At 40.1% G+C, this 17539-nt stretch overlaps 2 protein-coding genes across 2 annotated transcripts; one reads left to right on the forward strand and one right to left on the reverse strand.

Moving 5' to 3' along the window:
• Positions 1-327: 327 nt before the first annotated feature.
• Positions 328-8251, reverse strand: tbcb (tubulin folding cofactor B). Its single transcript, XM_048265280.1, has 6 exons — positions 7560-8251; positions 6343-6486; positions 6078-6171; positions 5712-5903; positions 3231-3303; positions 328-1850 (listed from the first exon to the last, which is right to left on the reverse strand). Exons 1-6 carry the CDS (start codon positions 7680-7682, stop codon positions 1739-1741), a joined length of 738 nt encoding a protein of 245 aa, XP_048121237.1. The 5' UTR covers positions 7683-8251; the 3' UTR covers positions 328-1738.
• Positions 8252-9180: 929 nt separating this feature from the next.
• On the forward strand, positions 9181-17369 carry qpctla (glutaminyl-peptide cyclotransferase-like a). Its single transcript, XM_048265282.1, has 7 exons — positions 9181-10059; positions 11565-11711; positions 12109-12402; positions 14034-14195; positions 14291-14390; positions 14481-14597; positions 14834-17369. Exons 1-7 carry the CDS (start codon positions 9853-9855, stop codon positions 14977-14979), a joined length of 1173 nt encoding a protein of 390 aa, XP_048121239.1. The 5' UTR covers positions 9181-9852; the 3' UTR covers positions 14980-17369.
• Positions 17370-17539: the final 170 nt, after the last annotated feature.

Raw genomic sequence — 17539 nt, forward strand, 5'->3', positions numbered from 1 at the left:
AAACTCAGCTGCCGACTCGTAATTTTCTCTTCTCCTTCTTTCCACATCTCATTCTCTCCATCTCTCTACCTAGTCACAGACAGATACACCCCCATCACCCTTAGGAGATAAGGTTCTGTTCAAGATTTCTTTCTGTTAAAAGAGAGTTTTCTTTGCCCATACTGTCTAAGTATTGGAGGTTCAGGCTTTAGTATAAACACCTTGACTGATCTTAAAGGTGCTTTTGTTTTGTTTCTGCATAGCCTTCAGAGCCATTGTTAAATGTATAAAGTAGAGAGCCATGGTAAAGTGTTATACAGTATATCCTAATTTACAATTTGGCACAACTGCATGTTCAATGTTTTAATTGCAATTAACAAGAAAATAAGATATTAACAGGGTCGAGGCAGATGATTATGTAGACAAATGAGCTCAAAACACCATTAACTTACATTGGCAAATCATGTACAAAAAAGACCCAGTGCAAGTTGATGTAAATATATTTTCAATAAAAAAAATCAATGTCATGTATCACCAAAATCAGAGCACGAGTCATTCAACAACACATTCAGTGAGAAGATAGTGCTAAATGGGATGCATAAAGAAGCTCATCAATCTGACTGCCGTAGAGCAGCGTCATAATTATGTTCATTGGATAGTTAGTGCACATTCATGAAAAGTTAATGAATAATGGGGCCGAGCCAACTCTACAGTAAGCCAAGGTCTTTATCATATATCAGAGACCTGTCTGTCTGGACTGCAGATGGGGCAGAACAAGAAGCTAACTGGTTTCGGGAGGGGATGGTATTTGGGAACAAAATTTAGTGGTGCAATTCTTAGAAATCATGTGATGAGCCTCACAAAGGCTAGCCATCATGCTCACGTTGATATTGACAAATTGTATCCCTGATCAAAATTTTGAGCAAATCTGATTACAATTCTTGCATGTTTCAGAAGATTGAATCAGTGTGCGGAAAGTGTAATCCTTGTAACACAATTAGAAGGTAAAAACAGATCAACTAGTTCTGTTCCACTCTAACAGCAGGGCTGTAGTTCTGTGGAACACTTACTGTTTACAGTCTAAACAAGCACACAAAAACATAGCTAATGTTACGTCTTTGTTACACATAAAGTTCATGCTTGAAGTCTTATGTTACTTTGAGGTTGCCTTAGAGCTTACTCCGTATACATATATACAGTATACACAACATATAGGAAAGGACCTAGAGGAATATGCAAAGAAGCACAATTTTGCTGTAGTGGATGAGCATTTTCAGGGTGCCCAAAATGTTTCTACCCATTCTGCCCGTTCTTCCAGGAAATCAAACATGGATTAATAGAACTGCAAAATCATTTCTGCTGATACCCTCTCAGCAATTTACGCTCAGAACAGATTATGAAAAATAACACAAGGGCTTTATTGGGTGTAATTATTATTAATTGTGAACACAGACTTACACTGACTTATTTTAGATAATCAGAAAAGGCCACACCTCTACCTTACTTACTTTAGGTTTCTAAAGAAAATGTGCACTTGTCACAGGGTCAGACCTCATCTTATTCCAAAAGCATTGAGATTTATTTCTGTTATAACAAGGGTAGCTCTTGACCAGCAAAACAAAGGAAAACAAAATCACTTACAATGACAGTTACATATAAAGCTCTCTCAGCCGCAATACAAAACTCCTGTCAACAAAGTCCATCCCTCCAAGCAAACAACTCCTCTGCCAGATGGTTTGGATATGTGATCATTCTTGACCTACATCTCATCCAAATAGTCTTCTTCTGGGAAATCTCCAACAGTCACTGATGTGGGCTTCACAAAGGCACCATACTTCGGCTCACATTCAAAATACCGTTTCCCATTCACACTGGAACACATAGACAGAAGCAGAAAAACACATAACAGGAATTAAGTCCAGAGTACACAAACAAAGGGCTCCTCAGAGGCTCATGCAAGCTTTCACTGCTGCTGGTGCAAAATCATATCGCTAAGTGACACAAATGCACCCGATAGAACCTTCCTTTACAGTGCTTACAAGGCATACTACTTATTCTTCTATTAACACCTTGGGGTATTCTAACATCTTAAGTAAGTAACTGTGGATAAACTTATTCAGTACTTAGGGGTGTGAAGATTATGTAGGAAGCTAGCAAACAGTTCATCACATCACAGGAAGCTGATGGGAAAGTTTGTCCAATGGGTAATCTGCCTTATTTCAGAGGCCTTACGACTACTACATTATCACAACTAAATGATTGCTGATAATTTATTCAGTTATTTGTATTATGACTGGTTAACACAAGTTTACGCAACAAGGCATTAAAGAAAGAATTAGAGGTGCTTCTTCCTCAAGCGCTGTTTGCACCAGGGGTGGGCAATTATTTTCCCCAGAGGGCCATACTGACTGTGATAAAGTAAGCCGCGGGCCACCCATTGGAAGCATTGTGGTGCATGTTGAATTACATGAGTAGCCTATCGATACACGACAGATTAGCCTACTTTACCGAATGTGATATTTGCAAGCCCATTCGTATGCTTGTTTTTTTTTTAACAGCTTTTTTGCCAATCAAATGTCTACTTTCTTAAATACTCAACTCATACTCAAAAGCAGTGTCAACTTTAACTTTACTCTGCATCTTGTCAACTGCCTCACATACTGTATGTAGCCCGTTTTTCTTATGCACGAAGATAACTTTATGGCATAACTTTGTAATTCATGCTTCGTCTCCAAATGTCGTAATTTTCTATTCTTTGAAGTTGATGTTAAACATTCCAATTTTAAACTGACACTGAGATGTCTCATGTGTTACACGCACGAAATTCAGAGTCCGCTATTCAATTCTTTGCCATATTTATTAAGATTTAATGGATTGTTTTTGCAAGCGTCATCATTGAGCTTGTCGTTTTGAAGTTTGTGAAGAATATGTTTAGGTCTTGATCAATTTAAAAAAAAGTGTAGACGACGCCCTCGGTTGGTTTGAAGTTAATAGCAGTAGGCTACATTTAGGTTTGCAGTAAAGAACAGTGTGGCCACAGCTTTTCTTTTTTTCCCCTCGACCATGTTGTGGGCTGGACAAAAGCAGTACGTGGGCTGGGACTGGCCAGCGGGCCGTATATTGCCTAGGTCTGGTTTACACAGCCATAAATACTGAGACAACAGCTACACATTTCACTGTGCAACACGCTCACCGAGATGTGAAATTTCAGTCACCTGTTGCAGCAATGAGTTATTTCACATTATGCATACCTGCCATCATGCTTTCCAAGTGGCTCATCATACTTGACTCCAACCCAGGAGCCTGGTTTGAAGTCTGCCGTTCCTGAAAACAATAACAAATGAGGGAAAAATCTGTTACATTTGATCTCTAATCTTAGCCTGGCTAGCGCCACCACTTCTCAATGAGACGTGGTCTGGGAACCAAACGTTCATTTTCTCGTATTTGAAAAAAAATGCCCAAATCCGTTTATTGGGTGCCACGGATGTCTATCAAATGCGTCTGTGCATAGCTCATCATCGTCTTGCTTTCCCACCTGTTCTGTGATTGGTTCCCTATCTCAGGCGAAAATTTGCTCCATGGTCCTCAGGCTGCCTTAGCAGCGTGAATCAAATCGCGCGCAAGGCAGCATGGGAACACCCAGGCTACTCTAATCTAGGGTCTATATTTGGATAATAATGGATAATGAGTGTTAATCAGAGTAATTTAGACTGGAATTTACAACAAAACAGTATAAAGGATAGCCTTTGGGGGCCATTTCGCTTTGTCAGTAAATGGCTCTTTAAAAGGTTGTATCAGAGATGGCGGGGTAACGTCACAGAGAGCTAGCTCGCTACTCGCCCCCCCCATGCAATTGAAACTCTCATCTCGTCGGTGATTGGTTGGAACACTATTTATTTTGGTTTTGAGTGGTTGGTAGCACTGTTGCGGTCTATTGTTTTTGTGTACAGGGGCCTATTGCACAAAAGCAGAATTAAGACATCTGGGATAAGTTACTGAGCTGCGCTCAATGAATCCAAAACAAGAGCGTACAGGCTTAATTGGTTGCACAACGAGCAAGCCAGGATGAGCAGACACGGATTCATCAAGCCAGGTGAAACCTATCCTGGATAAGTGTGCACTCACGGCTCCCTCAAATAGACCCTGCCACTGATCACAGATTCACTATTTCACCATGGCAACTAGAGCGGCTTCATTTCTTCTCCGGTGTGAAGTAGGTAGCAATAGCCTTTTCACAACAGCAACAAACAGCAACACCTCTGTTTAGGAGAATATTGCAACTAGTTCCGCGAACACCACGCGCAAAATGGTTAGACACTCCCGTGACATCACATTGTCGCATGACAGGTCGGGAATGGCAATCTGTAAAACTTAATTAATGATCACAAATGTTTAAATAATGACAGTAGGTCTAGTGTGTGATAACAATGTGTAGCGGGCAGTGGAATAACTATTGGTTTCCATTTGTGGTGACTGCTGACTGAGATAAGGGATGAGATTAAATAGATCCTGGAACTTAGCCTGGTCTGGAGCAGGCTAGCTCCACAGAATAAATCGCCATGGTAACTTATACCATAACATATCCTGCTGCCCCCTATGCCGCGTTTGTGCAACTGGATCACAAATAAATTGAGCCAGGATAACCAAGATATCCTGGCTTAATCCCTTATCCTAGTTTTGTGCAATAGGCCCCAGATCTCGGAGCCTAGGCTGCCTACAGAGACGTGTTTTTTTTGACGGCCTTCTGATGGGGCGGGCAGCTAGCGGATCACGAGGAAAGATCAGCTGAATGTGATCATTTATGTTTGGGCCTGCAATCGCTGATACAACCTTTAAGCCACTAAGTAGACTAAAGATTATTACCATTTTTAATTTTTTCAAAGCGAGTATGTGTATTTACTTTTGTGTACTTGCCGATATCAAGTCCCAATACCGATGAGTAAAAGAGCGACTAGTAGTTTGTGAGATATTTGGCTAGTTAGGTTTTTATTTGAGTGAGAATGAGATCAAGTTCTTGGCCAGCTTTGTGAGTAGGTGGGCTAGACATTGTAGGTCAAAGGAGTGTATAAGGAATATAATGGACATGAAGTCTATTGTGCTTGGGGTGTTCATGTCATCAAGGACAAGCAAGGGACAGACATGCTCATGGATGTCAAGCTTGTCCACAAAGCCACCCAGTTGACCTGGTGGACAGTTAATGACAACCACAAAGATTTTGACCAAAGCAGTCACCATGATTGCATGGTAATCAAAGTCATACTTGGAGTAAGTTCATGTACATGGAGGAACAACAGGAAAGCATTGAGGTATGACAGATTTTGATAAGTATAGGTCTTATACATCTTTATCAACATTTCAATATCGGATCCTTAAAGTCTTCTATTTGATACACCCAGTTTTAAGCATTCAAACTTAACTACAGTATTTTAAATGCATGGTTAATCTAAATATCAATGCTTTTCTAAACAATGATTTTAAAATTGCAACAGCGCTGTCATAGCTATGTTAAACTACAGTACACACATGTAGCAAAACTTGACAATATTCATGGGTTTCCATCAGGTCCCTTTCCACAGGTGTATAAAATCATGCATCTTGATTATCAATGCAGACTGCATGATGCTTGATTAATACACCTGTGGAAAGGGACCTGATGAAACCCATGAAAAGTGCTTCTGCTCTTCAAACTTCTTCAATCCTAATCCCAATGGGGAAAAGTCTGGCTTGCTTACCTACATACATCACAGTGCCGACCTTAGTAGGCTGCCCGACAACTTTGACTTGGCATCTACTACCGGTGGTGATGTTGGCACATGCAGCTTTCTCCTTCTCCTCTGCTGCCGCCTTCAGTTCTTCCTGTTTCGCTTGACCCTCTTCATTAAACCGGCCAAGCTTCTTCTTCTTTAAGAAGGAGCGTGCCGAGTCTGAGGGGAGAAAATTAATAATCTAATTAGACCATCTGAAGGAGCTTGATATCGCGGTCATGCTATGGCTGCTTAAGTACTGTGACTGTGCTTTAGAAGCAGCAGTAGAAGCCCTTAGTATGTTGTACAGTCGCTAATAAAAATAAATCTGTTAGTTTAGAGGGGGATCCATACCATTTCTCTTCTCATAGGCGTCTTCTGGCAGCTCAAACTTCTCAACCTTTGACAGATCGCTGAACTCGTTCTGACCTCCACTGCGGTCAATCACCTACATATTTTCAAAGACTTATTTCACAATCTCAAAAAAACAAACAAAAAAACATTTCATATCGGTCCTGTAATGTCATACAGAGTTTTACATTTTTTACGTTATTTCTATATGTTCGATCTAGGAGATATGGAACGAACTGGGTGGAGAGAACTGAGTATTCAGTCTTACATGTATCCTGCAATCATCATCCACAGGGTACGAGCCTAAGAGAGCATCACTGTCCTCGAGTTTCAGCAGGAACTTGTCTTGGGTGCTGAACAGCTGCAGTTCCATACATGATGATGGAACGCCTACCACCATCTCCAACTTACACTGATACATAGACAGACAAATTAAATACTGTATTCAAAGTCACAAATTTACAAAATAATTGTGCACAACTGGCAATCAAAATGGAATACACTAAAATGAATAGACACGGCATCTATACAAACCACATGTAGTTTACAAATTATTTGTGGCCAGTACAGTAATGAAGAACAAGATCATTTAATTGACCTTATTCCTTCCTATGCATCCTGGTTGTAAGGAAAAATCCATCAAGACCAGTGAGTTGATACAGTTGTGCAATATGACACAGCAGTAATGCAGCATACTGAAAGAGCATCCTCACATTTTTTTTATTTCAATGAGGGTTTCAATGAGGAAACAAGGATTTAAAGAAAAAGAAAATTGTTTCAATTTCAGCCAGACATTTGTGGCAAATTAGACTGTTCACTTCTTCAAGGCACACACATCTACCAGAGTACCAACATCCTCCCCTCTGCAAGTAGGCATGACATTTTCAACTTGCCATATGCCACTGTTGATACTTGTACCCCCAAATCTTAAGTAATACAATTTAAGGTCATTACTAAGCCTCAGTAAAAGAAAAGAAGGCTGGATAATGATGAGGGAGTGGTCAATGGCCATTGTGCAGCAATTTGTCTGCAGAGGTTACATCCCTGGCTCGTCAGGCTATACACCCCCCTCAGGGTTGGCAATAGCCACAGAATTGATCATATAAGCCCTTTGTATGGGTGCAACGCGACAAACGATGTCGTAGCAACATCTAAATGAGTCTACTGAAAAATAAAGTTTCCTAATAACGTCTTTGAAAGCACTGGATTTACAGCTGTGTCCAGGGGAAACATGTAACACTACGTTGTCATTCCATGTCAAAGCGAACGACAGAAATTGGTCAAGGCAGATGAAATAGCACATCTACCTATGCCAACCTCTAGGTTACCAAAAACGTATCAAATGGAAATTGCATGGTTTTACCAGCACGTGGCCATAAAACAAAACGTAAACAATGCCATCAGCATAAAATCAGTTTCAATCATGATCCAACAGCCTCTGCTTACCTTCCTTAATAACAATTCATCATAGTCTGAGGATATTACCTTAAATTCTGCAATGGTGATTCCCCGATTGAATCGTCGATTTGATTCAAACTCAGAAAGAGTGCTAGTCAAACGAACTGCCACTGTTGGATTGCTTATGACTGATATACCGTTGTCTTCCATCTTAATGTCGGATGCTAACCAACTAGGTAAGAAATTGCTAGCCAAATGTAACTGGAGAGAATAACGTTACGTGATTAACTAGACAACTATTTACCTTCCTGTTCACTAACGTAACACTTGAAACGTGTGGCTAATAAGAAGAAATTAGGTAGGCCTATGGCATAAGAACCCCTGATAACTCGGCTTGCTGTCCTGGCTAGGTAAAGTAACGTTACCTATGGAATGCTAATGCTACGTTTCTGCGTAACTTTGTCAGCATTTGCTAGTACTGTACACCGTAAAGCTACTACCCATATAGTTAGCCACCAAGATTTAACATGGAACATCCAAAGTGCCGCAGCCCGTACTGAGCTTGCATGTAAGTTAGCTATTAACCGTGCGCACTTCCAAAACCACCTAACGTAAGCTAACAACACACCGTACGCAGCAAAAAATATGGGTGTCTCCCATTTAGCTATCCGTAAACACGACTTCTGGAATATTCTACCCACCCACAATCAACCACGAACCAATCATATTGATGAATTATCAAACGGTTGAAATGAGAACCAATCAACAACGTATTTCTTAAACAGTAATATCTGTAATATGTTAATTTCTGCGAATCAGGGGAGGGCTCCGACCCGGAAATGTTAGAAGATGAGTAGCGTAGCAGAACCACGTGGAAGTATAGCTGGAACCTGGAGATACAATTTGACAATCTCTGATTTTTACTTTGAACTTGGATAAAAGTGTACAACAAATGTTATAAATATAGGCTTCTTATGTAGTGCGTATGCCAGAAGAGATTTGCCGTAGATTTAATGTAACCCACCCCCCAACACACACAGTCTATGACACACACACACACACTTTTCGCTTCTTTTTTTGGAAGGAAAACTGTAATTTTGTCGTATTATCTTTTATTATACTACTTTATATCACTTGGTGGAATGCATTTGGTTCAGTGCATTCAAATCAACCTGGTGTGTAGGGTTTACACAAAAAGAAAGTGTATGCCTAACAAGTCTGTTGGTTGCTACACATATTTGGAAATTATGCTTATTTTTATTTTATTTTTTCAATTGGTATAGTTGACTAACTGACCAACTAACTGAAATGCATTTAATGCAGTGTATTATGCATCTTGTGTGTATCAATTGCGCTTTTTGTAGATAGCTAAGCATTCCAATTGTTTGGGTGATTTTCCAATAAAAGCCCATCATAACTAACTTCATATTTCAATATACCAGTATAGGGGGAGGAGAATACACAGTTGCATAGCTTTAAGCTTCAGTCAGCCAAAACAATGCAATAATGGACATGGCTAAAATAATTGTAGTAAGCCTAGGGGATCAAGTGTATGTCCACACCTTATCAGATGCACAAAAAAAACATGTATGCACTCTTCCTTGAAAACCGAGAGCACAGAACTTTTTTCTTTCAAAAAATAGTTTTAGCCCACGTTTCCCAAGGTTTAGTTCTTCGCATTGACCAGAGAGGCAGCAATGTACTAAAAAGGTCTCTGAACAGCTGAAAAAAAGAGAAGAAGAAGACAACTACATTTTCAACGCTGTCATTGCTGTGGTCAGAGACATTGAATCTGACTGCTGTTGTTGTAGAGCCTGGGTTCGTTAAGACATTGGTCATTTTTTGTTGTTGTGAATAATGTACGTCTTGTGCGTATGGTTAAACATAACAGATGTAGCTTAGACGCTTTGGTTCACATCTATCGTTTGAGAAGTGCTGCTTGCTAGCTGAGATTAGCGTGAAGCTGGAAGGTTTAATGCATGGGCAGTTAGCATTTAATATGACTAAATTAATGGCGATTATGTCATACAGTGAGTAACAGCAACCCTATAATCATGGACCATCAGTGTGTAGGGGGTTTACACAATAATTTACCAGTGTTGAAACAAGCAGACTGAGTAAACGTAACGTGCACATTTTCTTTTCCAGTGAATTCTGAGTAGCCTGTCAATGACAAGGTTTTGGCTTCAAAATGGTCATGACTGTCAAGCAACCTCTGACAAGGGCTGTTCCGTTTCCCAAAATCACCTTGCCGTTCGTTCTGAAGTTCTACTGACGTGTTCAAAGCACACGTAGCTAGTCGAGTGGCTGCAGCAGCCAATGCAAATTTCCTTTGTGCTGTGTTTTGGTAGGGGAGGTTGTTCAGTGTTTTGTGTACAAAATGCCGAGAAATAGTTCTAGATACAAGGCACTACATACAGGTAACGGCGGTACGACCTCCGTTTGTGAACAAGTCCGCATGCCTCGTATGCGGGTTTTGGTCATCTGTCTCTGCGGTGCGTTTGTGCTTGCTATGATCTTGGGAATATACCTGTCAAATGAGGCAACCAACTCCAGAATTCTGTCAGCAGATCTCATTAAAGACAAGGTGAGATTTTCTTTTACTTGATAATATGTGTTTTGTTTTGCAGTATCCTACCTTGAAACTCACTCATAACTACAAGATAAAGTTGTAAACATGCATAGGCTATGAAGCACAAAGTGCAGATAGGGCCTGAATGGAATGGTTACAGCTGCAGCTTCATTGAATGACTTAACTGCTTTAAGTTCTCTCATATGACTATTTGAGAGTGGTATCCGTCACAACATTTAAGGTACCTGTTCTACTGGTTATAATGGATTTCACCAGTTTAGTAAATAATGGTACCAGGGAACAAAATCAGCTTTCTGTAAAGCGCCATGGGACATGTGTAGTGTTTTGGTGCTCTATAAGTGAAATTAAATTGAAATTGAAAAGTTTTGCAAAATCATTCCTACAATACCATGCCCGGGGGGAGACTGGACCTAGTCGATATCTAGAAAGCGTGTTAAACCATTTTCCCAAGTCTACTGCAATCCCCACACACTGATTGTGTATCATATATCTGTCCAAATATTTGTACTTCTTTGGACCATCACCATTACTTTTACACATCTGATATCACAGAGGAAAATGCCTCCTAGACTGTAAGGACACATCTTTTTAGGGGGGAAAGTAAGTCAGTGGATCATGCAGTCAACATAGTAGATCTGCTCTATATCTGTCAGCTTGTTTACAGACTTGGTAATTGTGCAGTGATACTGGCAGTCACAGAAAACAATCCCCACAATGTGTCTGTGGATCACCTAGCATGATGCAGTCTCAGATGAGGTTGCCCCCACTCAGCAACTTTTAACAGCCTGAAGAGAGGTTGAACAGTTGTCTGTGTGATCTGGTCAAACAGCCTGGAGGCAAACACCCCCAAAGCCTGAATAGATGATTAGTGTACTTCAGAAGGAATCTACCACCACAATCACCTCCTTGTTGCTTCCTTTATCATCCTGGATGCTGTACATGAGCGACAAATTTTTCTGAAGTCTGTGGCCTTCCAGCCATTCTCATGTCTGTGTGCTGGAGTTGGATGAGCTACTTCTAAACAGAGTGCATTCTAAAGCTTTGATGTTTTTTTTAATGGCCTTTTAAAATATACTTGAAAGATATTTAAAAACTATACTTTAAAAAATATACTGTGTTGTATAAACTGTTACTGACATTCTGTTTTCTTGGGTATAAACATAAAAATAAAGTATATGGTAGGAGCAGGCTTCACTCAGTTTGAGAGTGCTTGGCCAAACTTAAATGTTAACTCAGGAAAAAAAGGGACCGCACTTTGCATATATGTGTTTTATTGCACAGACGCGTTTCGGCTTAGCGCCTTCCTCAGTGTGCTCAAACCTTCCTCTTTTGAGCACACTGAGGAAGGCGCTAAGTCAAAACGCTGCCTGTGCAATAAAACACATATATGCAAAGTGCGGTCCCTTTTTTTCTGTATAAACATAAAAATAACATAAGTTGACAGAGATAATAATGTGCATCGTAAATTTGGTTTCCTAACCACATATTTTCTTTTCCAGCTCAATCATAAGCCTAGCAAGTTATCCCTGGCCCAGGTACGCAAACTAGCTGCCCAGGTAGACATATCACGTCTGTGGGAGAAACATCTGAGGCCATTCTTGATAGAGAGGCTTCCAGGAACGCCAGGCAGCCAAGCTGTGAGACAGGTGAGACTATACTGTGAGACAGGTGAGACTCATACTCATTCAGAGTTACAGTGACTGAAGGTGACCATCCTCAATACACAAAGCCATTTACACTCTGAGTAGCTTCTGTTTTCAATAAAATATAACAAATCTTATAATAATTGTTATTTTTAAGCAAAAAGTGAATCGAGTCAGGATCATTATACTTTATGTGTTTATATTATGTATAAGTCCAATGAGTATTTTTAGCTTTAAATGCCATTATTAGATTGTGCCACATCTTTTACACACAGGGTTTGTTGGCACTGTTATTTCTGGATCTTAATAACACCTCAGCTAGTGAGAATTATGGCTTTGAGAAGGTGAAACTGCATCTCCTACCTTTCCTGCTCTTGTTTCCTTGGTGATGTGCCTTAAGCACATCAAGTCTCAGCTCTCGTCCCTACTGACGGGCTGGACAGTCGAGGAGGACCTCTTCAAATCAGCCACTCCACGAGGCCTGGTCACCTTCACCAATGTCTTGGCTGTACTGGACCCCTCAGCCCCCCGACGCCTCCTTCTGGCCTGTCACTATGACTCCAAGTTCTACCCACCGGACCCAAAGCACCCCAAACATGTGTTTCTGGGGGCGAGCGACTCAGCAGTTCCCTGCTCCATGATCCTTGAACTTGTTACAGTTCTAGATGTGCAGTTGAACGCCCTTAAACAACAGGTACGGTTGTGTTAAGTTTATGTATTTAGGTAAAATGGTTTATGAATTTATTGACTGGTGTTTGTTGTGAAGGGTATTTGGTGTCTTGTGGAAATTCATTGCATCTTACACCGATTGGTAGGAAAATCTCCAGTGCAGCACTTTGAATTAATGATGCAGAAGTCTCGCTAACGTGTTGAAAATGCCTAAAATTCAGTGTCTCCTTCTTTCCTTCCATACTTGGATTTACTTCAATGTTCAATCAAGCAAATGAAACTACAAATGACTGAGAGATACAGACCCCAGACCAAAAGAAATAAGCACCACCCAGCACTGCAGACACACTCTCACCGTTTGTGTGATTCACATCCTGAGAATAGTTCACAAAATTCAGCACATCTGTGACAAATGACACACTTGGTTGTTGCATTGTCTTCAATATTTGTTTTCAGTGCTGGCACTGGACTGAACATGTGGAGAATATATTAAGAACATTGAGTGTTCAACCAGTTTTCAAGCCACAACATAATTACTAACATCTGGGACAGCCTTGTTAAACTAAAGTAGCTAGAACTTGGACAGACTGAAACCTGGATTTGTGCATATTGTACTGGATGCTTGTAGTCATGGTAGTGTTCTGAAAATCTGCATAGGATAGTTCTGTAGTATCTTCTTTCTGTGACTATAGCAATTAGCTTGGAAGTCCAACAATAAGAAAACATAGAAGTGGGACACCAGGCCATTTCTTGTCGAAGTAGAAAACAAAGGTTCTCCTTTAGCCAATGGATCCAGTAATGCGTAACAATGTTATGCCTCAATCACAAAAGTTTATTAAGGAGGAAATAGCACCAGATAACATATGATGTCTCTGAATTCCCCACAAGGGCAACAAGCATCTGCATTTGTTTCATTATCGCAAAGGAGAACTCTGGTGATTTTTCACATAGATCTCTGTTTGTCAAGGTCACAAGTACTGTTGGTACGAAATAAAACAAACAGTGTATCAACAATACTCTGTGACCTTGACAAACAGAGATCTATGTGAAAAATTGGCAAAAATTTCCTTTAAAGGTGCTCTAAGCGATGCTGGGTAACGTCACTTCTGTTGACTTTCAAACAAAACAGAGAGCTAGCTTGCTACTTCCTCCACCTCCCTCTCGTGCTGCTCCCGTGCAATTGAAACTCTCCTAAACGCGCATCTCGTCTGTGATTTGCTGGAACAGTTTGTTATGATTTTATAGGCTAGGTTTGCCAAGGTTTTGGAGCCTGGGCTGTTCATAGAGATTGCGTTTTTTACAGTGTATTCAGGACACAGACAGCTAGCAGATGGTTAGGTGATGTTTACAGTAATGATTTTATAGGCTAGGTTTGCCAAGGTTTTGGAGCCTGGGCTGTTCATAGAGATTGTGTTTTTTTACAGTGTATTCAGGACACAGACAGCTAGCGGATGGTTAGGTGATGTTTGCAGTAAGTGACATAAAATGTTTTAGCCTAAAAAACGTGTGGCGTTGCTTAGAGCACCTTTAACTAAATCTTTTGACCATCCAGTTCATTTGTGGAGAGGAAGATCAGCTGTATTTCAAAATGTAAAAACAGATTAAACAAATCCGATGTGCTCAAGTCTAACCAACCCCCTAATTCTCTCTGTGTAGCGGGCTGCTGTGACCCTTCAGCTGGTCTTTTTTGATGGAGAAGAGGCATTTGAGGAGTGGACAGACACTGATTCTATCTACGGCTCTCGCCACCTGGCTGAGCGCATGGCCCACACGCCGTATCCCGCCCCCACCTCTCGCACCAACCTACTGCAAGCAGTGGTACGGATCTGTTATTTGTTCACACTCAATACTTCATAGCTGCCTGTTGTGTCCTATATATATTTACAAGGACTTCGTATTTTTTTTAACTACAGGATTTGTTTGTTTTACTGGACCTGTTGGGTGGGCCTGATCCACTGATTGTCAATCACTTTGACAACACAGCTCATTGGTTTGACCGTCTCATAGCTGCAGGTAATCACCCACTCCTATATTTTTTAGCAAGGCTGTATAAATGGAATGCCCCATAACACCACATGCTCTCACTGTCTTTTCCCCTCTCAGAGAAGAGATTGCACAGGCAGGGCCTGTTGTTTTCCCACCTGTCTGAACAGAGCTACTTCAGGAAGGATGTGTATCTGGGCCCTGTGCAGGACGACCATATCCCCTTCTTACATAGGGGTCAGTATGAGAATCTTCATACCTCTCACTGTCTTTATTTCACTGTCAAATGAGGGTAAATAAAAAAAAAAAGTAAAAGCCAAGATGGTACTGGTTGGGGGACTAGTGCTGTTTTATCTGAATCACAAATGCTTCTGTTTAATCCGAATCAAAAGTCTTATTCTCTGGCAAACATTTACAATGGCTTCTGAAGTACGAGTCCTCTCTGATGAAGGCATTCTCTGTGAATCCATCAGGTGTTCCAGTGCTTCATGTTATACCCACGCCATTCCCACCATTTTGGCACAAAATGGAGGATGATGAGGAGAGGATGCACCGGCCCACTGTGGAAAACCTCACTAAAATCATGGCCATCTTCCTGGCAGAGTACTTGGGCCTTTAAACACACACACACACACACACACACACACAGAGCCTGACTCAGGAACACTGCAATACTGAAAGTACGTACCTCTCTATGTGTCTGCCAAGAAGTTGTGATTGGGGTCTGACTTTCATTTGGATGGACACATGTTCAGGGCGAATTAAGTTCAAACTTTGTGCACCAATTCTCAATCTGATTTATGGAGGCAGAACTATTTGATTTATGGAGGCCGAATAGTGGTTTCTGTTGTCAAGTTGTGGGAAGGTTGTGAACAGACAGTTTCCTTGTTTTTGGTTGATTTCACTTCATTGCACTAGCAGCTGTCCTCCTGATGTCTCCTCACAACGTGCCAGTCATGTCTCATCATGTCCTTGAGACTAGGATTGTGCTAACCTTTTTATGGTACTACAGCTCACAAAAGCACATACTGGAAAGTTACCAGCTAAATGGGAGGAAATACGCTGATTATTGTTTTCTTAAGATTGTTGTGTATACACTGAATCAGCATTCCCCACTCCCTTCTTTCCACAACTGAGCTACATGTGTGTTTAAGGTTAAAAAAATGAGAAATATTTAGAATAATTAGATGTCAACAATTTGCCCTTCTTAGAAGTACAGCGGGTCTTTTTCATGTTATTCTATGTGGTGGTGTAATCCCGTTTTTTTTTTTTTTTTTTTTTATACCTGTTTCACATTATTTAGACCAAGTGTGAACTGAACTTAAAAGAAACTGTGAAGATATCTCACACTAACCTCTGCTATACATTCTACCTTCTTGATATATGTAAGCAGTTTATAATTAATGGAGACATTTTCTCAAATTGACTCGATAAGTAGACTAAAATTGAATAGTAATAGAATGAAAAGTAGTTATGATGAATTAACACAGTGACAGTGCAATTACAGCTGTACATTATGCAAGAAGTCCATTAAGTAAGACATGTATACACTTGTGCCAACTTAGTCAAACACTGTTTGACTGTTGTTTTAATTGGAGCCTTTGTAAGTGTACATAGTGATCCACCACCTTTGCTTACAATTGTTGGCACATACATTTGGCATGAGTCTATGTACTTTACTTTGTCATTAACTAGCTGTTTTTAAAATAAATATGTTGGCAGCTGAAAGTTAAATGTACACAATAAGACTCTATACCCTGACATCTCAAAAAGTTATGATTGAGCAGTGAAACATATGTTTTTGGAAATTGCCCTCTACACTGATTTTGAAAGAATTAGATTCAGCATATTAGGTACTTACTGACACTTTCTCTCTAGGATTAAAAATGTAATATTAAGATGGTCTGATTTGATACTACATATTGCTTTGAACTCAATATTACATATTACACACGCCACTGCTCAGATATTCATATTTTAAGATTAATTAGGCAGTCTCCCTGCACTGTCATGACATATGCTGTTACCATTTTTTACATGAACACAGAAGTCCACGAATATGCTGTTCAGTACAACCATATCTTCGTGCCAGTTTCTGCGTTTGGAGACTATTGGGATTTGACTGGAATTTAGGCAGCACGTCAGATTACACAAAGGTGTTGTGATTTACTGGAAGGCTCTAGAAATAGGTAAACCATTTCAACATGATGCTGAGCTTTTGTAAAAGATCACCCCCATTAAGCGATGGTTATAAATGTTTATTACAATGACATAACTGTATATAAAAAATAAAATGCCTTTTAAATGTACAAAACAGCTATGTTTCAGAAGAAAAAACAACAGGAAAAATCCCTTTACTAAAACCGTTCAAATAAGTGTCTTTGGTTGATGGAAGTATATGTTTATGTGCATGTGTGTAAGATGTGACAATAGCAACAACCATGAAATGGACAGGAAAAAAAGAACTGAAGGGATGAATAAAACAAGACAAACATTGTAGACATGATTCAAGAACAGATGTACACTTTTTACATTCTGTAACAGCATTTCATTGTACACGCAAACACACACTTTCCCTTAATCTCCATACAGTATAATGAATGAAGGAGTATGATTAGACAAACATGCTTGAAGGAGTCATTTCCAATATAAAAGGCAATGAAACAACAACTTTGGCGAGGAAATGGTTCACATCCTATCACAAGCATACACTTACAGCATACCTAATGACTGACAGGTGTCCTTTAATTTTTGAACTATGAAAACTCAGACTGTAGTTTGACTGGAACCACGTGGTTATGGATAAATACAATGGTTCCTATGTAGACTTCCATTCAGTACATTCTTTTCCTGCACAGAGAACACAAGTGAAATATGACTACTACATATGCTAAACAAAACAAATATTTCAGGAAAAATAAACAAAATTATAACAATAAACAGCTGAGACAGGGGATAAAGAGGAGTGTCTCGGTTGAGCCACCTGGTCTTTGACACAGAAGAGAAAAATAGACAAGGCCACAGACGGTAGCACATTTGTGTAAACATGACATAAATAAAATGTGCAAAACACCCAACGGAGGAGTCCTCCTTGGAGCTGGTGAGAACAGGCTACTACTCTAGTCCTGTACAACATACAATGTTCACCTCTCAACTGAGAAAATGATTTGGCAAGACAG

The sequence above is a fragment of the Alosa alosa genome, chromosome 15 (genome assembly GCF_017589495.1).
Source record: "Alosa alosa isolate M-15738 ecotype Scorff River chromosome 15, AALO_Geno_1.1, whole genome shotgun sequence".
Taxonomy (NCBI): Eukaryota; Metazoa; Chordata; class Actinopteri; order Clupeiformes; family Clupeidae; genus Alosa; species Alosa alosa.